Below are 27,423 nucleotides of genomic sequence, written 5' to 3' on the forward strand. Positions count from 1 at the left end.
TATCATAAATCCCTCAATTTTTATACACTATCCTAAATAACAAGTGTATTAAAACTAATACAGAGGAATGTAGAGGGACAACTTGAGGACAACAGTTTCACTTAAGTTCTGAAGAATCAACTAAAAAAGTCAGAGAAACTAATAGTCTATTGTAATTTCCAAGTTTCTATGACTTTAAAACGTCTCAAAAATGAAGATTTCTTGTGGCCTTTTTAAGAGAATTTTATTTGAGTGGTTCTTACAAAGATTGTTGCAATATGAAAGTCATTTGTTTGATAGAAATATCAAGCTGTCTTGTCAAACACACTGAAGTAACCCAAAAATATATTTCAGAGCTCACAGAGCTTAAAAAGAGCAAAGATTATATGCAACCAGACAAAACCTATTTCTGCATTTCCTATTTCTTGCTCAGACTGCTTTGCTTACCAGACTGTCACTAAACATCTTGAGGAAATGCAGGGATCATTTTGTTTGGAATCTTATGACACACCAGAACACATAATATTTACAAAGAAACTTTTACAGATACATTAATTGAAAAGATACCATCCAGAAATGTATTTTTGAAACCTTTTCTTGCCAATTGATCAGAATGCAAGATGACATGTTAAACAGCCCGTTTAGCTGTCTTGAATTTCCATAAACTAGGTATTCCAGAAACCTCTGCTAAACCATTAACCAAATATCAACATTAGTGAAATATGTAACTGCTGTGTAAAAAGTTAGGCTTCTGAAACATTAAAAATATTACATCCCTGTCTGCCTTTTTATGTTAAGCACATTTGTTCCCCTACAACTATTCCTATAGATCCTTAATGTAATTTTCTACATGTACATTTAAAAGGCAGAACAAGAGAACAGCTTTGTATACAGTGGGATTTGCTAGTTAGGGAGAATGAGCACACTGCATTCCTGTTAACATTTTTATTTTTCCAAGGTAACAGGAATTGTATACAAATGACAGTAGACCCTTGCCTCTTTATTTTTTATCTAAATAAAAGATAACTCAAGATGAATTCTCAAGAAAGAAAAAAAGCTATGTACATAAAGGACTATCTTTTCCTTCATCGTCTACTTGGAACCAGTAGTTGTGTTGCTGTCATAGAATCAGGGAAGAGGTTGTGATAAGTTGGAAGAGGTACATATGCTGCTGTTATCATTTTACCTGTTGAAAGAAATAGATATGATGATTAGCATCTTCACTTAGACCATCAAAAAAAAAAAAAAAATCACTCAGAAAAAGGTCAAACTCACCCGCAAACCACCTGCCATGCAATGCATTGACAGCAGCAATGGCTGCAGCAATTGATGGGCACTTCACATACACATTGCCCTAAAATACAACAAAAAATATTTAACGTGCTGTGATATATACAACATGGATACCAATAGGACTATTCAAATTGACTGTACAAAAACAGCTCTATAACCATATAATTGCCCCACTAGCTAATATGTACCTAGAAATTTACTGAAAATAGTTTATTATCCACAAAACTAGCCATGTAACTATCTTCTTTAAGGAAAAACCACAACCCAAGTATGTTTGAAAATTAAACACAAGAAAGTAACAGTTAAAATACCTGAGCTGAATTTTTGTCAACATAAATATGAATAACTCCTCCATGTTTATTACATTCTTCAATCACATCATCTTTAATCTCTGTATCCCATCCAACTTCTTCTTCTCTGTAACAAAGTATTAAGTCCATTAGAACAACTCAAACTGATGAAATGATACAATATATATTCTAATCTATTTTAAAAATCATGGGCCTTTTAAAATGGTTAACTGACATCTTTCAAAAGATACTTATACCAAGTTTATCATCATTTCACAGGATTAGGAACACTATCCTGTTAATACAAATTAAATACTGATACAAACTTCACAGAAAAACTACTAGGTATAAATGGAAAACAAAATGCAAAGTTTTCAACTGAATTCCAACCTTACTAACACATTCAAGGGAAATAGTTATGTGCATAAAAATAACGGCAGTAAAATGACCAGAATTGTAGCAATACTTGAACTATGAAATATGTTGAAACACCCTAAGTAGTAACTTAGACAAGTTACAGATAATTTAAGACCCTTTGAACTCGACCAAAGTAAATTACTTACGTTTGAGGATTAAACATGTTAGAGAGTTGGAAACACTGTGTTGCCAGAGGTTGAACAGAGGCAGCTGCAGCTAATGCTGAAGCTAAAAAAAAAAACACCCAAAAAACAGAAATTAGTTTCATGGAAAATGCATCAGAGTATATCCCTATGAATAAAACAAAACCAAATATAACCACTGGACCCAAGTGAAAATAGGGCCATCAGTTCATTTACTAATTCCCCATATTTGATAATGCTATCAAGTATCAACATATATATCAACATTCTATTTTAAAATGTTGCCAGAAAGCAGAGGCAACTTAGTATTTCAGATAATTGATCTTGAATAAATTGGGAATTTTATCTTTATAAGGGAAATTAAACCTCAAGTGTAGCAAATATTAATTCAGTTAGACAAATATCAATACAGTTCAAGGAAACAGTACTGACTGTTAAGAGTTTATACTCAGGGGGTGATGAAAACACAATCTTTAAAATCCTGACTAAATCTAAATAAAAATTTTGTTAGGTTATCTGCCCATGAATATATAGTCACATATTTTCTTATAAATATACAACCATTATAAGAAAGGATGACATTTAAAAAATAATATACATAAAAATCATCCAAGCATTTAAAGATTATTAAAGATTTAATATCCTGGGACTATAAAATCTACCACAACAAAGTCTCACAGTCTTGAAACACTAAAAAGAGTAACATGTATCTCTAATAGTCACTGTTGAAAATTTAAAAAAACTACTGATACTAATATTTAGGAGCAAATTTAAACCAATATTGGTTTTAATTTTGAAGTGACAGCATTTTCCAAGACATTTGATCCATTGCTTTTACGTGACTTAAAAAACATTACCAGTAACTGATACAGAACTCACCGTAATCATAATATTTGATCAAATTTCATTCCAATACATAACAACAATAAAAAAAGCTACGGATAAAACAGTACATTAGAAATTATGGTACTTGAACAATAACCTGAGAAGTATCAGAAATATTCCATTGAATAAAAATTAGGGCTGTGCATGAATACATCATAAAAATTTCTGGTAGAATAACAACTGCTTTTCACTTCTTTATTTTGATAAACAAATATTTGTCTTTCATAAAACTATGAAAATAAAAATACTGAAATAACTAACGTCAAATTCTACTGGAGAAATTTAAAGATGCAAGTGTGCCTGTATTACAAAAAAAAAAAAATGAAGCCCACGGTGTACCTTATAAAACAAAGTAGTATGCTTGGAAAAAATACTACAAGGTCATTATAGACTATCAATACTGAAAAATACTAGAAAATGTATGATGCAAATATTCCAGCTCAGCCTAGATGAATGCAGAACACAACGAATTCAGTATAGAAATATATAGCTAAGGAAAATCCACCAATTCTACTTTCAAAAATCTGTTAGGAAAAAAAAAGATTGAATACAATTGTCTCATTTGCCAAAAAAGATACACATTCAATTCCTGACTGTCGAGTAATAAGGACAGACCTTTATAATACAGATTTACTCAGAAGACTTTAAAGTATATCCTGTAAGATTCCAAATTACTGTAACAGAATACTCTATAAAATGGCAGAATTTACTTGATAATAAAGACCAAGAAAAAAACAGGTTATTTATAAACTGTTTCAAACTCTGAAATCTGCATGCAACTTAGTTCTGGATAATCTTCTCATTGCTTGGTACTGTTTATAGTAATGGAGTAACAACAAATGATGCAACGAAATTAAAACTCGCATTCGTTAAAATGATACTAGATAATTCTAAAAAAAAAAAAAAGATACTAGATAATTCTAAAGATTACATTCAAAATTGGGAGTCAACAGGAAGTTGCATCCTATCAGTGATTTGTTAATGCAAATCACTGGAGTTAAGTTATTCCTGACCTTAAATTCAGACTCCCTGTCTACTTAAATGACAAGTTTCATTGTCTGATATCTATATAAAACTTATAATCAGAACACAAAGATAAGCATACAAAGCTGAAAAAAACTCTAAGTTACAGCAAAAAAAAAAAAAAAAGGCACAGACATTTACCATCTTTATCCATGTAACTCTAATGATGCATATTAGGCCTTCTTTGTATGAATTACCAGATAGCTTATGGTTAATGACACTGTATGTCATTCTGACAAAATTGGGCCAAAAAGACAAACTACAATAATAATGATATATGTATACACACAACTATGTCTTATACTACATTTATATATCCACTTTAAAAACAAACGAACAACAAAAAAAACAAATAAAAAACTCAACTCACCTTCAGTCTGTTGGGAAAGTCTTGTTTGCAAATCTATAACAAAAGAGAATTCTACAGCTCAGTGCAGGAACAATGAAGAGCCTCAACTAACAGGGTAAATGTCAGGAGAGCATTAATAAAAGAGGACTATGGTAGCAGGGTTTATCAAAACGAACTTATAGTAAAACCTGGCAGCCAAACCTCCTTCCCCATTCCTCATTGACAAGGCTTTGGGGCCTTTTTCTTTTCCTCCTATCCTAGGAAACTTACTTATGCCTTTCTCTTCCTAGTCCTATAACTCTTTCACATCTCAATGGATTCCACTATACTACTATTCATTTGGGAATAATGGGAAATGGGGAAAGGGAAGCACACCGGTCAGAAAATGCATGAAAACCCTGATCTTGAGAATTCAATTCCAAGTACTTGGGTTATTCAACTTTTTATTATTCTATCAGTGTCGGTAAGCATTTTACATTTAAAAGTTACTAGTAAAAGAATAAATACTGCAACAGTAAATGTCAAACACTGTCAATAAGTAGTGACACTACTCTAACCATATGTATATACTATTTTTTAAGTCCTTTAAGTTTTAAATTGTCATGTCCAGCCCAGAAGGTGATAGTTTTGTTAGACCTGGTTTCCTAGCCTATTTTGAAAATTTAATGAGGCATGAATGAAATCTAGTTAGATTTACTATAATCTATGTATTACTAGAAAAATTTAAGCATCTAGTCTCTATTAAAAATGAACATAATAGTGATTTCTAATATAGTTTTCTCATATATAATCATTAAAATTCTACATGAGAAGGCAAATTAAGAGAAAGCTGCAGCTTTCTTAATTTCAAATGAAAACAGAAATATGAATAGTAAACAGAATGTCATAGTATTTAAGCTATCTTTTTAAGTTTAAAATAATACAACAAAGAAATTGGATTCCGTTACCTAATTTTCAATAACATGTGACTCAGTTGCATACTTTATTACTATCTGGGTTTCTTGCTGAGTATAGAAAATCATAAAACATGGGCAAAAATGAAAAGGGATCAGCAGCCCAAGTCATACAGGGATGTAAGAATACCTGGGTCCTAGGTGCTCAAAATTGGCATCTCAGGGAGTTGAAGAAATGTAACTGGTGTATACTGAAGGAACTTGAAGATATGACCATAGGAATAAACTTTAAATTTTAACACAATTTGTTTTTTTTCCTAAAATGGGAAAAAATGTATAAGCATCAGAAATCCATGCTATATTAAGTGTATATAAATCAAAATTTCAAAAATGATTCTTCAGGTCATTTGTAACCAGTTAGGAAACAAAGCATGGGTTTCATAAAGATAAGAACTTATCTTAGAAAATAGCTATTATACTTTCAGAACAAAAGACACGTTGATATAGGGATGGGCCACTCTTGGGTTTCAAAAAACAGCTTTAAAGAACTTAGGAGACCAAGGCCCTCAAATACATTAACATTCAGCAACTTAATACCGAATGTGTACAATTTTAATGACAGTCAAGAGAAATATACCCAGTTATGCAAATATGTGATTACTAATTCAGAATAGCAATTTATTGGAAGTTCTAAGAAAACAGACTCATCTATCAATGAACAATGGGCTTCCCTAGTGGCTCAGCCGATAAAGAATCCGCCTGCAATGCGGGACACCTGGGTTCGATCCCTGGGTTGGGAAGATCCCCTGGAGAAGGAAATTGCAACCCACTTCAGTATCTTTGCCTGGAAAATCTCATGAACAGAGAAGCCTGGCAGGCTATATACAGTCCATGGGGTCACAAAGAGTTGGACATGACTGAGCAACTCATTAAGTACAGCACATCAATAAATAATAAAAAGTGGGGGGGAAAAGTGGGAATATAACAAATAGGTAACTATGTGGCTATTTTTTAAGCAACCCATATGGATGTTTAGCATTATCAGCCTTAATGTAAACTACACAATAAATGTGCCCAGGCAAGTGTAATCATTCTTCATTCACCAGAAGAAAGAACTGAGGGAAGTAACGTCCACAACACAGAGAATCTATAATTCGGCAAAGATACTGTTAACAAACCAAATCAATATACTTGATACAGCACCCAGGATATAAGGTAAGATTGTTTAAAAAATGAATTGTGTGTCTTTGTATTAAATCCCTAAAGGTATCAGCCTCTATCGAAAAACCAAGACTATGGTAAATCATCAAGCATTTTTCTAAATTATTCAAATGACCTAACAATGGGAAGCAATAGGAGGACACATGTTTTCAGAAAACAGTAACTGAAAACCAGAGACTACGATGTATTTCTGCAGTGATGGGTTTATTTAGTATCTTCAATTACACTAGGTGGCATTCAATAACTACGTGTTCACTATAAAGAAATGAAATGACTAATACTTGTTCAAAAAGTCAAACCAAAACAATACAGAAAAACCTGGAGTCACCAAATGACTCTTAATTACAGAAATGCTTAATAGTTGCAATTTTTCTTATGTGGATACACTAGCATGGTTGTTTATAAAGAACTTTACCTATCAGATTTCAAAATTTAAGTCAGTTTGAGAGGAACCATGAGATGCTGAAGAGAAAACAAGCTCTCAAATATTCAACTAAAAAAAGGAAAACACAGAAGCGCCCACAATAAATAATAATATAGAGGCAGAAATAATCTTGTCTCCTTTAATTAATGGGTTTTCAATTGAAACGGAAATCATGAAGCAACGACATGGAACTTTCCCTATATTCAGATGTGGTACCACGATCCTATATATTTTACATATTGACAGAGTCTCACTTTATAGCTAGATAAGATCATAGGACCAATGTGTAACTGAAAATGACCATACTTTCTTAGATTAGTGTTTGTCATCTGAAGTCCAATACAATGGTTTACTCTCATATATTCTGCAAGCAAGTCTTCTAACATTAAAATTTAATGTTATCTTAGCTAATAGATTTGGGTTAATTTCAAGTAACTGAGCCACAAAAAGACAAAAAACAAAGTGTTCATAAACTAAGCCCATTGTTACATAATTGTAACAAACTATCAACTCCATTTTCCTTCCCCTCACCTCCCTAGGAACTTCATTCTGTAAGTCAAAATCTCAAAATACAGTTGGCCTTCACATTTAAGGAATTAGAGACACCAACCATCTGAGTAACTTAAAATACATATGTAACTTTTATTTGGCTCTCCATATCCTTGGTCCTTCCAAAATCATGCTTTTAACCACCATAAATCATATGGTACAGTAGTACTTACTATTGAAAATAAAGGCACATGTCTAAATAACCCTTGCAGTTCAAACCTGTGTTGTTCAAGGGTCAATTGTAGTTATGTTCTAATTAGAAAAGCGGTTTTTTCTGCACTCAATTATTTAAAATAAAGCTTCATTTAAAGGCCTTTAAAATAAAACTTTCTAATCTCAAACATTATAAAACATTTTTCCTTTGAAACAATAGGAGCTTTCTGGTTTTCAACAAAAGTGATACATTTAAAGATTTAACAATTTACATCACTTTCTACTAAAAACAAACTGGTATGCAGGGTTCAATAATACCCTGACATTTGATTATGATCAGTAGCTAAGTCTGTCCTATATCACCGTTTCCTTACATTAACTCTTGAAATTTCTAAGTTAAAAAAGTACTTGATGAATTGAATTCTCAGTAAGTCCTTTTAAATGCAAAAATTTGGAAAATTTTCGAATTAGGTGAAAAAAAACAATGATTTCAAATAGAAAAGATTCAATTCCTACCTGCCACAGCACCAAATGCCAAAGAGCCACTCATTTGCAAAGCTTGCTGTGCTGCTGGCGGGATCTGCAAACCTGTACCTGTAAAAGAATAGGTCTTAATGTTCCTGCTTCGTTAAGAGTGGGAAAATCCTAGTTTTCTGATTGCTTAATACCAAAGTCAATTTTTAAAAATTACAGTGGCCCTTTGGTAGCCAGGTGGGTAAGAATGTTTCCAGGATCCCGTTGGTTGTCAAACTCCACAAATGCTGAAATCCCATATTTAAAGAGCTGTGGTACAGTTTGCCCTCCGTACTCAAGGATACTGAACCTACAGATACAGAAGGCCAACTGTACAAGCAGGACATAGAGTAAACGCTGCAACTAAAGTAGAAGGGTATTAATTATTATAAAACACAAAAGGAATCCTGTAACGTGTTGTGGCATTCAAAAAGCACCATCATAAAGTAGATTCTTAGAACTTTAGAACTTAAAGGCAAAGGATTTTGCCTATGAAACCATGTGTGCTGCTCAATGAAAACAGTCAACCTCAAAATAAGAAAAAATCATTTTCCATTTGTTTGCATGCTTTTCCAGTTGTTTGCACAGTTATGGTTCTCGTTACTATATTCACAACAGTAGGATAAACTTACCCTCTGCAAGTCTTGCCATTAACTGGAGACGACCAGTTGTTCCCAAGTCAATTCCAGTCCTTTCCAGTTCATCACTGTCCAAAAATGAGCTAGCACTGGAAGCATCAGTACGTTCAGTAACATGACCAACTTTCATGGGCCTTCCTGCTAGCTCAAATCCATTAAGTTGTTCCAAAGCTTTCTTGGCACATTCTGAATCAGAAAACTATACAATTGAGAGGGGGATAAAAGGTAATTACTTATATGCAAGGCAAAGAAACCTCAACTTATTAATCTAGTATATTCAATAATTACATCTGGAAGGATGATAAGAGTAACAAGCTCAGGCTTGTCACATAATGTAATCAATGTAACCTAAATGTAAACTAAAGCAATCAATGCAACAGATTGCTATCTGTTGTACAGAACAGGTTTAAATTTTACTTGAATTTGGATAAGATCCAATTGTAATTTCCTGATAAAATCTGGGATCTATTTTTAAAACTTTATCTATAAAGGTGGCAACGGTGACAAGTATTTATATTTTAAACTAAAAATGTGTTTCCAGTACTTTCCAGGGATAAATGATAATTTGAAAAATTGCTATCATGTAATTGGACTGCAAATGTACAAAACTAAATGAACTAACTACAAGTACAAGTTTACTTTTAAAAGGACACCTCTATTCACAATTATTCCAGCTGCCACTTCATACCCTATCAAGGACAGGGTTTCAATGGTCAGCTACTTAAGGAAATTCTGGTCATGGTATGTCAAACCATATTATGTCTATATTAAAAAGTAAAAATGAATTCCAAAAGACTTTAATGCAACTAACATCTTGGGTCACACTAGTCAAACTGAAGAAGTGACTGCCTTCAATTACATGACGAGTTGGCTAAACAAACTGTCCATAAACAAGAAGATAGCAAAGTACTTGGAAGTTCTGCATTTGAGAAGATATTTTCAACTACTAAAAATTGGCCACTATCAGCAAACTAATTTAAACCACTTGAAAATAGTAACTTTATCCCTTCCCCACTATGAATAACTAATCAAGTTTTACACTTTGCTACTCAGATAAAAAAAAAGTTCAAGTCATTATGTTAATCATGGTTAACTGCTTACCGTAATAAATCCATATCCCTTGGATCGACCTGTTTCACTATCCATCATGAGCTGGATACTTTCAATCTAAAAATGAAAACCACAATTATTATTTATGCAAGTGAAAAGGAGGAGCAAAAAATTTCTTAAAGTACAATTTTAAAATGTCTCCCCTGAAAGAAATCGAAAACATAAAAATCCCTCATGCCCAGAATATCTTCTTTCTAGAGGCCTGGGAACATACTAAGCAGGGGAACAACCTTTAATCTTTCCTAGGAAAAAACACAATCTGAAATTCTTTGGAGAATATGTTAAAAAACCAAATCAACATGTTTCCTTCACATTATGCTAAAATATACCAAACATTAATATGCAATTATGCCAGACATAATGGACTGCCACAAATGTTGGAATAATTAAAAATAACAACTGGATGCGGTTGATAGTTTGTACAACTCTGTGCATCTGCTACATAGTGACTATGCACCTTAAATGAGGGAACTGTGTTATTACAAAGGAAGGAACTGTAGTTACATCACAATATTGCAACAAAGCAAGCCACACAGAGGAAGCATGAAAACTTAAAAATCAACAGCCAAATGTTCTCATTATTAACACTTAAAATAATTTAGGGTTTCCCAATTTAGGCCTTACCTGGTCTCAGGTGGCAAAAAACGGGCCTGCAATGCAGGAGACCAGGGCTCCACCTAGGTCAGGAAGATCTCCCAGAGAAGGCAATGGCTACCCACTCCAGTATTCTTGCCTGGAGAATCCCATGGCTAGAGTAGCCTGGCAGGCTACAGTCCATGGAGTCGCAGGGAGTCAGACACAACTAACTGACTAACACTTTCTCTATTTTTTCCCAAAACAATTTAACAAAGGAGTTGAGTGGGATAGCAAAAGAAAACAATGAACTATATATCCAAAAGCAATAAAGATTAAGTAGTGGATAAAGTACAACAGGAACTGAGATTTTTATTCATGGCCACACAAAAAGTTTAATCCAGAGCAGCCAGGTAGTTCAGTGATAAAGAATCCACCTGCCAAATAAGAGAGGTGGGTTCAATTCCTGGGTTGGGAAGATCCCTTGGAGAAAGAAATGGCAACCCACTCCAGTATTTTTGTCTGGGAAATTCCACGCACAGAGAGGAGCCTGGTGGGCTACAGTCTATGGGGTCGCAAACAGTCAGACACAACTTAGCCACTAATCCTCCTCCACCACCACACCAGCCTACTGATAACATTTATTCTAAACATTCTTCTAAAATGAGAACTACACTTATCCCGGTGATTATTTTGATAAATATATAGAAATATCAAAAAAGTCTATGCTGTGTACCAGGAAAATAGTGTTGCAGTTTAACTGTACTTCAAAAACAAACTCATGGAAAAATAACATTACATTTGCGGCTAACAGAGGTATGAGTGGAGAAGAGTTAGATTGAAGTAGTCATAAGGTACAAACTTCCAGTTTTAAGTTCTAGAAATGCAATGTCTAGAACTTACACAGCTATATTTTTATTTACACATATTTACACAGCTATATGTCATAAACTAAGGCTCCAAGAGTAAAGCTTAGAGTAAGGAGAGTAAGGCTTAGAGTTCTCATCACAAGAGAAAAAACTTTATCTATTTCTTTAATAATGTATCTGGATGAGATGATAGATGTTCACTGCACCTATTACAGTACTAATTTCATGATGTAAGTCAAACTATTGCATTTACAGCTGAAGCTTATATAGTGCTATGCTAAAATTATATTACACACTCCTAAACTTTCAGTAAGAAAAGTATCCCAAAATAAACCAAGGGGGGGGGAAACCTCTTGCTCCAATGTACAGTACATTTTATCATTCAGGTTGACTTTTAAAAAATTCTAATAGAACCACTCCCTCCCATCTTAACATTAGTGTCTTAGAAACATCACAAAGCAGATAAATTATGCAGCTACATTTGTTTCAAGAACCTATTTAGGATCCATTTAAAAACTTGAGACTTACCCTTCCAAATGGCTCAAAAATCCCTCGAAGCATATCTTCAGTTATGTTAAAATGTAATGAGCCCACATAAAGCCTCATAGGTCCAGCACTTCCCTTTTGTAGATTGTTTGCCATTGCTGCAGCTCTGTTTTTTTCTGCCTACAAGTTAGATAAGACAAAATGCACATCAATTTACAATGAGTAAGTACCGTTTTCAACATAGTAAATCCCACACACATCTTAGCTTTGCTTAATTACAACTGATATCAAATTATGCTAAGTGTTACTTCACACATAAAAGGACAAATATTGTATGATTCCACCTCATATGCTTGTCAGTACTGACACTGACTGAATGGTACACCTAAAATGGTTCCAAAGCCAAATTTTTAAATTAAAATTTTAGATTTTACTGTATTTTCCAGTAAAAAAAAAAAAAAAAATTTTAGATTTAAGAGCATATATAAAACTGATACAGCAGCATCCTGGTATCAGATGTAGTAAATGTAGAAATTTAAGATTACTTCCTGGAACTAAATATACTCATTCACTAAAATGTGTTCTCAAGATCACTGTTACTCAATATACAGTATACCAACTGGCTATCCATCTTAAAGAACTTCTGCAATATAAATCAAACTAAACCATTCAGTTTAGCAGTCATTTTTCTCCTATCAAGTCCTTCTCAAACTAAACAGTTCTCAATTTACATTCTAACACAAACTCTAACAAACTGGGGCACCACAGGAGGTTAAAAAAATGAATTCAAAACCTCATTTATAAATTTGATTCTTCTCAGCCTTCGCCAGGACAAAGTACACACTATTATAAGGTTTGTCCTCCGTCACATGAAATGAATTGAACAATGATACCCACAGCCTGCTCCTTAACAATTATTTACCATCTGAGCCACCAAGGAAGCCCTGGGCTCCTACTGTTTACCTATAATCAAATGGTACTCAACAATGTTACATAATCCTAAAACATTAGATAGATGGTAGTAACTTGACCAAATTTTGAGTTTAACAGTGAAAACTGCAATTTCACTTCAGACTCGGTTAAATCCTGTGCCTAACTATAAAGTATTAAAAGCTTTTGGTGAGCAACCAGATTTTTCAGAAGTTATGTGAAGTACTTATTTCTGGGGTCTGAAAAAGAATGAGCATAACTATACTGTTATCTCATATTGCTCAGAAAATATTTTTAAAATCCTGGGAATTCCCTGGCGGTACAGTAGTTAGGATTTGGGTGTTTTCATTGCCATGGCCCAGGTTCAATCCCTGGTTGGGGAATGTAGATTCCACAAACCATGCAATGAGACCAAAAAAAGATCTTTAAGATCTATATTCTCCATTTTAAAAAGCTAAGTTATCTGGTAGTCACAGAAACTAACTTGTTTCTTAGTATAAATAGGTACTGATGATAAATCCTAAAAGTATTTCCATATTAGATACTCAGTAGTGGAGAAGGCAATGGCACCCCACTCCAGTACTCTTGCCTGGAAAATCCCATGGACGGAGGAGCCTGGTAGGCTGCAGTCCATGGGGTCGCTAAGAGTCGGACATGACTGAGCGACTTCACTTTCACTTTTCACTTGCCTGCATTGGAGAAGGAAATGGCAACCCACTCCAGTGTTCTTGCCTGGAGAATCCCAGGGACAGAGGAGCCTGATGGGCTGCCGTCTATGGGGTCGCACAGACTCGGATACAACTGAAGTGACTTAGCAGCAGCAGCAATGTATTTCAATTTTTCCATATCTAAATGAACTAAAATATTAACCCTAATTTCATTTTTCCAAACGCAACACTCAATCATTGTGAAGAATCAGCAAAGAGAAATTACATTATAATTTGGATTATCTTAAAAAACATTTTCTAAATTAGTCTGAAACATCTTACTTTCAAATGTTAGAATTTCATAAAAATTGTGAAAATATATTAAAAATGTGAAAAACATTCCATTAGAAAGAGGAAAACATGTGCTTAGATGCTTCTATCCCCAAGTCATCACAAATCAATAAAATTCTAAAACAAGTTCAATTCTTCAGCATGAAATAAATATTTACAACTTATATTAAGACAGAAAAAGAGAATTGTGAGAATACAAATACATCAAAGGAATCAGCTTTTTTTTGTTTTTAAAAGCTGTCCTGAGAACATCTAATTCAAGGTAGTAAGAGGTGATTTTATAAGGCTCAAGGCACTACAACACTAAGCAACAGCAGGTTTCTAGCACTATCAATGCTCGAATTCTTAAATAGGAAGTTACCTGTGATGCTTGTACTATGATCGGCACTCCTAAAACCCGCTGACCAGTTAATCCTATTGCTAGAGGCACTGAGCTAACATCAACAAACTCCACATAAGCAATTCCTTTGGAACGTCTTGAATTTCTGTCAGAAATCATCCTCACATCACGAACCTAAAAAGAAAACACACACTTAACACAGGGTTCTGTTTATGCAACCATTCACAATTAAGTATAATCATTTCAAAAGACAAGAGGCACATAAACAATATTATGAAGCAAGCAATTAAAAAGAGGCAAATTCGTAGGTTCAATTCATTTATCAAAATACATCAATTTCTAAAAATAAACATAAATTCCCTAACTAAATTCCACCGAACACATTTGGTTTAGATTTTTTTCTCATTTCATCTGTCACACTGACAATTATTAAACTGTGGCTTGCAACTTCTACTTAAATTAGCTCCATAGATAAGCTTAGATTACCTTCCCAACTGTAGAGAAAAACTCTTCCAAATCCCTTGGCCGAATTCTTGCTGCCAGCTGCATGCAGAAAACAGTCCTTGCATCTCTTTCCTCAGGAGTGAGATTATCAATAGGCTCCCTAACAGGAATAAAGAGTATAGAATTAACTTTATAACGTCTTTCAAAGTAACATTTAATACCTATTTTTAGTAAACAGAATAAACTTTCCTGAAACCAGTCTGTCACTACCCCCAAGCCCATTTTCACTACAATATATAAAAAATGCTCATAAAATAATTCAATGTGACCCAAACGCCTTCAACATGAGTTTCTAAAGTTTCTTCTGATACTATCTTACATTATCAGAACCAAAGTCCATTGGTCTTTCAATCTTACAAATGTTATTCTCTCCAGCATAATAAACAGCCAATCAGAAGCCAAAGAGTTTGACATTCACAATTAATAACCCGACTAGACACAAATGTTTAACTGGTCCAAACTAGCAGAAAGGATGTTTCCCCAAAAAGAAATCATAAAATAAAACTAAGTTTCATAATCACAAACAATAACTTGAAAGTAAACCCCAAATGATGAAAACTACTTTGACTCTATGAGTTGGACAATAAAGAAAGCTGAGCGCTTAAGAATTGATGCTTTTGAACTGTGGTGTTGGAGAAGACTCTTCAAAGTCCCTTGGACTCCAAGATCAAAGATTCAATCCCAATGGAAATCAGTCCTGAATACTCATTAACTGACGCTGAAGCTCTAACACTTTGGCCACCTGATGCAAAGAACTGACTCACTGGAAATGACCCTGATTCTGGGAAAGCTTGAAGGTGGGAGAAGGGGATGACAGAGGATAAGATGGTTGGATGGCATCACAGACTCTGGATGGCATCACAGACTCGATGGACATGAGTTCGAGCAAGCTCCAGAGTTGTTGATGGACAGGGAAGCCTGGTGTGCTGCAGTCCATGGGGTCGCAAAGAGTCGAACACAGCTGAGTGGCTGAACTGAACTGATTTTGACTCTTAAGAATTTTATTTCACCAACTCAGATAATCATAAAGAATAGCGAGGTAGCTGTTTACTAGATTAGATTGGTCTTACTAAGACTACAAATTCAGTAACTGAAAAAAACACTTATACTTCTTATAGCATAGAGACACTAACAATGAGCAAATCAAAAGTAAAAAGCAGGAGGTATGGAGACAAGTAACAGTGGGATTTAATTTACTCATATTTACAAATGTTTATACTTCTAAATTGACTGAGCAAACTTAAATGCCCAATAAGTGAGAAAAGAACATAGTAGATGAAATTTAACATCATGAAAGTCAAAGAAAAATAACAATGTCCACTACTAAAACTATTATAAAATTTCACTATGATTAAGGTTTTAATCCTTAAAAATATAAACATAAATATGCTCTTTCTTAACCATGTTCTGACATTCTCAGGAAGTATTTTTGAAACACTCCACCTACAAACCTCAGGTACATCCCTTGGGAAATCTGCAGTTATTTTAAACCTATTACTATAAAACAGAGATACAAAGCCGACTAGATCCAAAGAATGAGAACTAAAAATGAGTCTTCTCACAAGAGAAAACTATTAAAAGAGTAAAAACTCAATATTTGTTACAGAAACCCTTTAAAATCATTATATGCCAAATAACAAGATACTTAGTTAAAAGACACCCTTTAAGGGAAACCAGAAGTAAAAAACAACCCTATCATGTAACAAAATGTTCCTTGAACCAAAATTGTAGATTGCATTAGGTCAGTCGAGAAAAATACCTCACAGAAAGTCAAAAACAGTAAAAAGCACAAGTCAATTCAGTTAAGAGTTTGGAGATTAAACACTTCTCTCATGTAAAGGGAGCCAAATGATAAAACTCATGACTATTTTCACTATTTTCCTACAGGAAGTTATTTCAAAAACTCATTATTTCCAAAGGTAAATCAAGTCTGAAGTTTCCAATAGCTACCATTAAAAAATTTTTAGTTACTATAAAGAGCAATAAAAGCACATGAAATATCTACAATTAAAGTGATCATTTTTGCCCATTCTTCTTAGATACAAGTTACTGAAAACTTTGCAATTCACATTAATAACACTAGGACTGCAAACCAAATAATGATTTAATATGATCCAAGTTAGCAAATGTCATTAAATTTTGCAGTAGCATAAAAGCTAAAAATGCAAAAGAAAAGAAATGGAGACAATTACCTCACAGGGCTCTTGTCTTTTCTGAACGGACTTTTGCTTCGAGAACGTCGTCTGCTGCAAAGTTAAAAAATTTCAAAAGTTACCCAAGCAAGTACACCACATTAGTTCCTTGAAAAACAATTTAAACAATTCAGAAGTATGTTTAAAAACCTTAATTTGATGCTATGAGGCAACCCAATCTTTCCTCGGATGGCACTGTTAAATTTTGGTCCGGAGCTAAAAAGGAAACACAAAATTACACTAGTTACAGGGTTAGGGTCTTGCTAAGATCGCGTTCATGCGCTCTCCAGCAAGTTTAACATTGTTTAGGCTGTTTGTTTTCCACCTCAATTATGAAGAGGAAATAAAAGACTTTCTTTTCAACTCTATCCCAGGCAAACTGTTCTTACAGTTATCCATCCTGGACCACTGAGAGGTGCCAAGACCAAAGGTTACAGCCTCAAAATTTTTAATATTCTGAAAATGCTTAAATTTTCAGTCTAGTTTTCTCTGATTACATATTTATGAGTACATTCCTGAGGTTTGGGGGTTGGGGGAAGCACATGTAGTGAAAATTATCCTGAACTTCCCTCACACCAGGAATAAGTATAATTAACAACTTGGTGTGCATCTCTGCAGATCCTTCCTCAGGAATATACATGTTTATATTTACATACATATACAATATTCATGTTTTGAGTTAACGTTTTTTGGCCGTGCTGCATGGTTTGTGGGATCATAGTTCCCTGTCCAGGGATTGAATCCAGGCCACAGGCAGTAAAAGTGCACAGTCCTAACTACTGGACTGTCAGGGAATTCCCTTGAGAAGCTTCTTTTAAAAAATAGGGGACTAATTCTTTACATTCAATTCCAATTTTTTCACTTAACAGTTAAGTCTCCAAAACTGCACATAAGCATATTTAAGCATGTCGTAGACTTCAGTTCTTAGTGACAAAACAGTCAGTACTGAAGATGTGAGGGAAGTTCATCAACCCCTCAGGAAAATTTCTTTTCAGAACTTGATTATATTAAAAGTGTGTTTTCAAAGCTTTACTCTGTAATTTGAAACACTTTAAAAAGGCCCAGTATTTTATGGCCCTTTTATTTTGAAAGACCAAACTAACTTGAAAGGTCAGGTCAGATGTCTCTTAGTGCTCATCCTGCTATCCTTTACCAGATGGGTAGCAAAATGAAAATATATGGTGGTCCTCAATTCACAGTGAGATTTATTGTCATGGACTCTACATGTACCTATTACACCCAAGAAGTCCCAAATAAAATTGTATTAAACAGGTCCTTTGCAAATCACACTTAAAGTGACAATTAAGAATATACATTTAGTGGTTAAGTAAGTCTATAAGCTATTTTCTTTCTTTCCCCTTTAATTATAAAAGTTCCAATTACTGCCTTGGTAGTTAAAAATCACCTGAAACCAAACATAAGAACCAAGTCAATTTTAAGTCAGACCAGAATCACAGGCTGACTTTTAAGTATCCATCACGGATGAGAAATAACAGTATTCAGAATTATTAATCTTCCCCAATATTAAGTTCATTCTGGTAAAAAAGAATGAAGTAAATTTCGATAAACTGGACAAAAAGCAAAGTATTTTCCCAAAAGAGCACTTAAAACAACACTGTGGTCCTTTTTAAACTGTTACAAAGTTTGTAAAATAATCAGCTAAGAGGACCCTGAAGAACAAGGAGTGGAATCCTTTTCATTGAAGAATCAGAATCAGAAGTCTAAGTGTTACTAACTTTATCTGCTTCAAGTAATACCAAAACATTTCATCAATAGCACTAAGTATTGTGGGTGCTTTAATTTACAACCTCTTCTCATTCAAAGCTTATATCAGTAGTTACACCTCCTTCTTAAAAGATGAGAAAACTAAAGCTTAAGAATCCTTTTTAACCAAGTGAAAAAGCCAAGGCTCTGATCGAGGACTCTCTCTGAATTCAATCAAATTCAGTTAAAACTTAATTTTAATATAGTCCAGTGCTTACAACAATATATTTATTAATACGAAAGAACATTATAAAGCACTAGGGACTGTTAAGATTCAATCCCTGCTTAAGAGTTGTAAGGCTCTTTCCAAAGTCATTAGTACAGTTTAGCTTTTAAAAAAATAACTATAATGAAACATTTACAACTGGTTCAAATAACCACATCCAAATTTCCACAGTGATTTAACCTTCAAGAGCACTTTTACTGCATTCTTGCTATTAACATACCTTTAAGATGTGTGATGAGCACCCCCCCACGAATATAAAAAAAGCATACACAAAATTCACAATTAGCTTGTCATTTCAGCTGAAAACAGCCAGACAAGATTGCTAACTAATTAAGTACATGACTAAGTATATATATTTATAATTTGTATCCAACTGAGTTTTAAATTTTTAAATAATTTATGTTCAGTAAAAAATACTGTTAATAGCTCACAGACTTTAAGCTTTCACATATTTGGCACTACAATATCAAATCTTCTTTTAAAAGCACTTTAGTGCTTTAGTCTAGTTTGGAATGGCACACAGTTAAAATACTTTTAGATGGCAGAAACAGAAAATGTTCTGTATGCCTAGTAAAACCAGTATTATCTGTCCACACACTATTTTTCTACTGGATTTTTTTGATGCCCAAATCCTTATATAATAGTGAGAAATAAAATTCCACAATTCAAATCACTCTGGTTACATTGCTCTGGATACCGAGAGAAATCTCTCAAACCAGTATCATCATAATTATAGTTACATACTAAGGACTTCTGTAGCGGCCTCTGAATCTGCGATCTCGACTTCTTGATCGGCTCCGTCTCCTTTCTTTGCTTCTACTTCGCTTCCTTTCACGGCTTTTGCTCTTTTTCCTTTCTCTATCTCTACTTCGCTTCCGTTCCTTACTTTTGCTTCTTTTTCGTTCATGACTACGACTTCTGCTCTTGCTTTTTTTCCTCCTGAGAAGAAAAAAGTCACCATCATCTTGCTGATTAAAGAATCTGCCAAAATATACTTCCCTTTATGGTCAGAAACATCTTTGTAAAATTATTTTGCTATTTTTCCTATCATACAATGATACATAATAATCACTTATGGAAAAATAATTCCAAGGTAAGGTAAACAACACCCACCTTTGCCTTCTACTACTGAAAATCAGCAGTCAGCTGATAATGAATCATTTGAGAGAGAGACAGATACTGTAATGATATTTCTTGAGAGTCAGCTATAGCTTTAACAAGGAGAGGACTTGCTGGTAGGTATAAATCCAAATCTGAACTTTTAAACAGAAAGTCCAATCATGTAACTGGCCAACCCAGTATTACTGTAATCCACAAAATATGAAATCAAAGTTAACAACAGAATACTCTTACATCAAGTATTAGTGCTGGATCATACATAAAAATTGTCATTAACCCACTAATTTCTCTTAAGTAAAGCCTATTTTGACCCAATTTGCACATATGAATATTTTATACTTTCAAAGGGCCATACAAGCATCACTGTTTTGGAGTTCATGGGCAAAATTGTTACATATAACAATAAACGACAAACTAACACAGTAAAATGCACTCTGACACTCCTAGACTTTAATGTGACCATTTCAAATAATTTCTTTTTAAAGTTACAGTGAGTACACCAGATACTGGAGCATGCCATTTTTATGCCAGTTTATAAAGCCTGTGGGATACAATCAACAAGAATCAACACCTTTATAAATCTTTATATTATAAATTTTCAAACTCTGAAAGGTAGAAAAGTCTGTCAGTATTATCTTTTCCTATTCATTTCTGTATTCCTCACAGCATACCACCCATCTATTTCATACCTCTGTCATCACCTAAATTTTAGAGGTGCCTTCAGATATTTCAATATAAGTTGAAAGACATTTCAAATTAAACTTATCCACTTAAAGGTCATTTTGTAGTGGCAAAAAGATTAAACACTGTGACAACTACATCATTTGGAAATTTAACTTAGTCCTTAGCAAAGCAAGCTTAGCACAACGAGCAACTGAAGTCTGCCTCAGAGAACCTGTAAAGCAGGTCATCTTAGAGTGCATTGAAAATAGAAAATGAAGACACCCACCTTCTGGAATCTTGAAACCCACACTCCAATCACAAGGAGATGTAGAGCTTTCCAAGGAGGCAGAAACTTTGTCTAAAATTTCAAGATAATCCACCTGACTGTCAGAAATGTATATGCTAGGTAGCACATGACAGAAAATTAGGCTACACTCATTACTTTTACAGACGTTATCAAAGCAATGCCCAGAAGGGCAACAGATAACATTCCATTTTTGTTACCTAAAAACCTGAAACTATCTCTTAGACTAAAGAATTCTGTGAGATAGCTATCAAAAATCCTAAATATTATCAAGTAGGGGACAAAGTTAACACTCCATCCCTCACAAAAAGGACAAAGATTTGCTCTGCTCATAGATGGTCCACTGCATAGAGGCAGCCAACCTTCCAATTTACCTCTTTTTAGGCAGAAAATTTATTGTGCCAAAGGAAAAGGACTCAAAAATTGAAGAGCTAATTTCAACTTAAGGTCTTCCTAGGACTTTTCATAAATGAGCCCCCACGCACATCTGAAGGCAACCCCAGACAGGTAAAAAGACAGCAACATACTAAGACATTCAGAAATATAATCCTCTTTATGAAAGCCCAGACAAAAATTTAAGGGTGCAAGAAAGCAGAATACTTCTCTACAATATAATGAAGCTTCAAAGAACATTTATTAAGTTAACTAAAGAAGGGTTATCAAAATCCATACTAATAGTCAAATCCTGTTACAACTTAAAAGGGACTTTCCAAAGTCTTTAGTGGCAGTGGAATTTTGTACTGAACATCATTGAAGTAAATGGTCCACTGGGCTGGGCCTTTGGACTTTTTGGTTATATGGTCTCTGCTGAAAAGGTGTTTTGCTATAACTGGATTTGACCTCTTCCATGTAAGAAGATCTAAATATTAAATGCAAAGTACTCTGGAAAATAAGAAAAAAAAATAGAAAAGTCATTTATTCCAAAATTTATAGATAATCCACACCACAGTAGCCAATATATTTCAACTGTGTCATTTTTTTCTTTTTTAATCCTTTTTGAGTAATTAATTCCAAAAGAGCTGAATGGATGCTGGTTGAGACTTTGCAGAACTGGTTATACTAATAATACTCCTACGAAGGCAAGCTCAGGTACTTAAAAAGGCATACTTTGAGGTCTTGCCAAGTTCAGGGATATAGCTTTTCAGAAAGACTAAGATAAACAATTTGTGTTAAGCTTATTACCTGAAATCAATTGAGTGTATGTACTGAGAATTATACTGTTTTTTAGAAGAAAACATTTACTAGTCAGTCAACTCTCAATTTCTCAGAATGTGCATTTTCTTACTACCTTAAAACTACATCCCAATACCCAATGGCTTTTAAAGAACAATGAAGTTTCAGAATGAAAAATCTGCCAACGTGGCACCTTCCTTTGGTTAAGGGACTTAATTTATTCACACTAAAGACTAATGCACAGGACATTGTTTTATGATTTATAACTAAACAAAATTTTCTTCTAAATAACTTTCAAATTAATTTGAAAGATTAATTCCCTTCAGGAAAAATAAGGGAGTCAGCTTCAACTGAGGATGAGAAGTCTGACAGAAATAATTTGTACATTTAAAAAGAAACCAGATGACAGTTGAAGTTTTGTAAATATTCTTTCCTTAAAGACTCCTATGGCCAATTAAAGAAAATTGTCCATTCTTCTATTTAGTCTTGTAAGACTTCACACTTTATATAAAAGCCACTAAGCACCAGCCATTGAGAGCTTGATGCTCAATTTTCTGGTAAAAGTTTGGTAGTCTTTAGTTGCAGGAAGATAACAGGTAAAGATGGTATTAGTAACAAGACATCTAAAGATGGTACAACAAAGAAAGCATGTGCACTACCAATGTCTTCATTATAGATGAGATCTTTATTGGTCCACTAGGCATGTTATCTAGAGACTGGATAATTTCAATTTATATAGATACCCCTTCCTACCTTTTAATTGCAGAACTGCAAATCAGAACTGTTAATTAGGAAACATACTTTGGTAAAAAGTATAAAATTAAAGGACACTAAACCATGCAATGATTGGTTGGCTGACTGCCTCAAACAATTCAAGACTAAACCCAACTCAATACCCATAACATGTAATTAGTGAAGAGAGATAACAGACTCCCACCCATGCAGAAAAAATACAGGAAATATCCTACAAATTTTACCATTTTTATCAATTCCTACAATACTCTAGAGGGTAAGAATACTGGTGCAGCAAAGCCTGAACAATCCAGTCTAGACAATCTCAACCATTTTATGAAATTTTATTAACCTACCTTACAAACTTCTTGTGAGATACTGAGGTGGTATACTATGAAACACTTTGAGCTCTTGGAAGAGCCAAAAAGAATCAAGTAAGTGACTCACATTACCATCATTTTTTGTTACGTATTATGAGGTCATGAATGTAACAAAACATTTGAGTATGACATCACAAAAATAATAAAACATCTTAATGCTTATGATATAGAACATGTGATGCTAACATCATTTACTTCAGAGCTAAAGAAAACTCAATAGGATCAAATCTTATAAAGTGCATTTGGTTTATACTATTATTTAAACTTCTTTCACACTGTATTCTGTACTCATCTGTCACTGAGTTCCTATTAAGGGTTAGTTATTTGCACAAATAACATGCATAATTTTCTGAAATTCCATTCTATTAACTCGATCGGAGTTTAAAAAGCTTAAGACAATGAAAGCCATGTAAGAACATTAAGATTAAGAAGTACTAAAGTATGCTGTAACATTATTACAGAAAGAATCTTAAAACATCAAGGAGCATGAATAATTCATAGCTCTGACTCCTTCAGTAATTTAGGGCAAAATACATTTCTCACAGTTATCACCTTTCTAACACATCTTCAGTGGATATAATAGCTTTATTGATGACATTAAGTAATAAATATTAAGCCAAAGTTAACGAATTTTAGACAAGTTCGAATATAAGAACTCCTCCAGATTGTCATGGATGGACTTGGAGGGGAAGATGTCCAATGACACCAATTCCTGAAATCTAAGGAAAGAGTCCATAGTTTTACATCCTCAAATAGTCTCTTCCCAAAAGAACCCACTTTTCTAAAACAGGCAAAGAAAAGCTTCAGGAGAGAACGCTTTAACCACAGGGGTACAACTTAAAAGTCTCAATCATGTAAAGCACCTCCCCCCCAACCCAGGTCCCTTCTTGAAACTTACTTTTTGCTACGTTCTTCATGGCCGTTAGCACTGCTCAACTTGTTCTCATCCTAAGCAGGGTTGATAGAAGAACATCATGAGGACGAAGTGGTAACATTTCAAGTTGTCAAAGGGTAAAGGGAATAGGAATAAGAAAATACAAAACAATTTTAAAACTAATTACTTATTTACAGTTTAACATGGAAGGCTATAAAAAAATTTAGATGGATGTATGTTTAACCACTTTGTTGCTTACAAATTAAGTCTCATCAAGATACAAAAATAAAGATGCATATTAACATGTTAAATTTTCTTATATAGTTAGATATTAAGTTATCCAGATTTACAGTGTTGAAGTGGTTAAATAGAATTTCTATAAAACATGAATGAAGTCCTGTTTTGAGTTTTATTCCATGTGCTATGGCCCCTTTGATCAGTACCATGGCTCTATTTCTGCCTAAGCCCCAAGTGGCCATGCTAGCAGCCAGCCACTATCGATTTCCTGTGACCGATGCCATTCCTGAGATCTTCGCCCATTTCCGTTGGAGGGTTGGGACTGTAAGAGCTTGATGCCACCTCTGTCACACATCTCGCCCTGAAGCAAACAGGGATTCACACTGCTTTAGTAATGTTGACTCCCAAGAACCCAAGAAAGTCAATTAATAATCCACCAGTCCTACTTCCATACCTGTTCACATGGAATTACATCCATGTTAAACTAAGACAGAATCTTAACATTAAAATAGAAAGTAGAGCTTCAAGAGTCTAAGTATTACAAACTAAGTACACTATTCAAAGCTTTAAAGAATTCATCCAAATTGGTACCACATGGTCGAGCTATACACTCCAAAACAAATGTATTATTTTTAAAAGGTTTAGCGAAATGTTTATTTTCAAGTTTGATCACATCAGCTAAAGGAGTATAGAGTATAAGTGCTAACTTACAAAGCTTACAGTTTGTGACATCAGTGATAACGCATGCATACTGCTATTTTCACCACCAACTGGTGGTGAAAGAATGAAAAGACACTTTACTTTTACTGTGATACTGAAATGGATCTACGTTATTAGCAAAAATAACTCCTTTGTAGTTTTTAGTGTGAAATATTATGGCAGGGACGAATTAAAAATAAAACAATATGGAGAACAGTTAAACAGTCATCAAGTGACTCTAAGTTGTGATATTGCCTCTTTTGCTTTAAATTTTTTCTGTTCAGGGATCCAAGAATTTTAGTAATTTTTAACTGAGCAGCAGATCATCACCTGCCTGTTTTAATATTTACTATCACCAGTCTTATGTATAGGATAAATTTTAAATCTCACCCATTTCTTCTTGTAAGACTTGTCTTATTTAAAGATTTACTTGCCACAGACTGGTTATGCTTGGTTATTCTTGGACCCCTGCTGTTTTCCCAAACCACTACATTCACCTTTTTGCTATACCAAACTGGAGCTGGTAATTCTTAGTTGAGTCATTTTACCTAGGGGACCACGGTACAGCGATAAGTCACTCAATTACTACCTTATGATTGACAGTTCACACTGGAATCAAAGGTGAATTCATGGGAGTAGAGGTGAGATATCGTTAGGCAAGTCTACAAAGAGAGATAGATGGGCATTTATTCATCACGCTGAAGTGAAACTACTGCACAATATTATTACATCAATAGCATATATTTACTTTTGTAAGTTACATGTAATGCATCTCTGATAAGGTAAATCAAGAGGGCTCCGGGGAGGTTAGTTTACATTTCAGCAGTAGTTTCGTGAATAATGCTAAATTAAGAAATAGATAAACCTCACCGACTTGTTTTTTCTCACCTTCTTGTAAGGAGCCTCAAGCATTGCTTCAATATCAATATCGTCTGCCATTTTCTCTAAACGACTAGGTAAAAAGCAAGAATGAAAATTTGGTGAGTAAACAATTTTAAATTGTGCTAAATTTCCTTTTTACCGGACATATTCCAAAACCTCAAAGAGGTGCCACAGAATGACTAAAGCGGGACCACTTTAGTAGGCTTGGAAATTAATCTAAAATGTCCCCAACATCAAACACGCTAGACAGATTAGGTACTGTATTTTTAAAAAGCCTACAGCGCCTCAAAAAACAGAACCCAAGAATCTCGAGCCAAAGCGCCGCTTTCGCGCAAAACCCCGCGCTGCCATTTTAGGGGCAAAGGGAAACTCCCTCGGCTGGGAGGGGTTGTGTGCCAAGGCAGCGTTCGGCTGGCGCCATGTTGGGAGGTCGCGGTCGGCCCGGGCCTCGAAGGGACAGGTCGCCATCTGCCCGAAGCCTCTCTCGAGCCCACGCCACCCGAAAACCCTGAAAAATATTCGGCCGGAAAAGGGCGCGGTCGTCGAAAAGACGACGATTTTTAAAAAACCTCCCCCCACCCACCCCCAACCCGGTCGCTTAAAATCGCCTAAAGAGTGCCCCTCAATCCAGAAAAGAACCAAACCTCAAAAAAGCCCTGAAAATACGCGGGTCCGCGATGCCTCCTCACCTGTGCGGGCTTTCCGGGTCCTTGCGGTGCTCGTATTCAGAAAAAGGGGGGCTGTGGCTGCCGCCGCTGTTGCTACTGTTAAGCCGCTAGGCCCAGGCCGCGGTACCACCCAGCCCGAATTTCGGGCTCAGAGAGCGGACAGGCCCAAGCGAATCTAAAAGAGACAATGGGATTAGAGGAGCCCGCGCGGGAGTTCAGGACGGCGGCTTCGGCAGCTCAGGATCCACCCCTGCGACAGTGTCGGCAAGCTCTCTGAAATGGCGGCCGCAGCTTCCCCGTACTCACAGTCACCAACACACATACACACACACAAACACACGGGGCCTCACAGAGCCCTCAGCACGGGCTCTCGCGAGAAGCACCTCCTAATTCCAGTCCGGAGCAGCGGAAATATCGCGAGATTTAAGCATCGGCCCCCAGCGACTATGGCCCAATCTCGCGCAATGATTGCGCCACAGATATTCCCATCCCCCACTCAGAAAGGCGCCTTTGAGTCCATACTCCAGATCAGCGTCCACATCTCGCGAGATCGCGCAACCTGCTAGCGCAAAGACAGTTGGTACACGTACTGTCAATCTTCCAGAAAACTCATCACTGAGTGGAGTTCAGTGGTCGCCGCCTCCTCGTGGCCACCGCCCCAGAGCTATCAGAAGGTTTCTGAGATGACGGCTGCCCCCTCCCCCGGGCCTCCCACCCAGGTGTCTGTCAAGGTCGCCGTAAACCAATCTAGTCCATATGGCTCTAGAATAAAACGAAAAGGCTCTTATACAGATTATCTGCCAAGGGTGAAGACGGAGTGAAAAGCAAGCAAGAGAGAAGATGAAAAGAGACGTTCAGGGGTAGGGGGCTAAGAGTGTGAAACAAAAAGATTTCTCGGCCTGTGGAGCCAGTGGACCAGGCACCGCGTTG

At 35.2% G+C, this 27,423-nt stretch overlaps 1 protein-coding gene across 5 annotated transcripts; it reads right to left on the minus strand.

Annotated features, from left to right (window-relative positions):
* Positions 1–204: 204 nt before the first annotated feature.
* On the minus strand, positions 205–26,850 carry RBM39 (RNA binding motif protein 39). Of its 5 annotated transcripts, none has more exons than XM_010854914.1 (17): positions 26,515–26,850; positions 25,832–25,895; positions 24,032–24,081; positions 19,507–19,701; positions 16,923–16,988; positions 16,773–16,826; positions 14,563–14,680; positions 14,098–14,250; positions 11,851–11,988; positions 9,872–9,937; positions 8,765–8,969; positions 8,136–8,213; positions 4,401–4,433; positions 2,126–2,207; positions 1,584–1,689; positions 1,255–1,333; positions 205–1,165 (listed from the first exon to the last, which is right to left on the minus strand). In XM_010854914.1, exons 2-17 carry the CDS (start codon positions 25,880–25,882, stop codon positions 1,065–1,067), a joined length of 1,575 nt encoding a protein of 524 aa, XP_010853216.1. In that variant the 5' UTR covers positions 25,883–25,895; positions 26,515–26,850; the 3' UTR covers positions 205–1,064. The 5 variants fall into 5 exon arrangements, with proteins under 5 accessions (XP_010853216.1, XP_010853215.1, XP_010853218.1 ...); XM_010854913.1 differs by having other exon boundaries at positions 4,401–4,451; XM_010854916.1 differs by lacking the exon at positions 16,923–16,988.
* Positions 26,851–27,423: the final 573 nt, after the last annotated feature.

Source organism: Bison bison, unplaced genomic scaffold (genome assembly GCF_000754665.1).
Source record: "Bison bison bison isolate TAMUID 2011002044 unplaced genomic scaffold, Bison_UMD1.0 scf7180017864352, whole genome shotgun sequence".
NCBI classification, from domain to species: domain Eukaryota; kingdom Metazoa; phylum Chordata; class Mammalia; order Artiodactyla; family Bovidae; genus Bison; species Bison bison.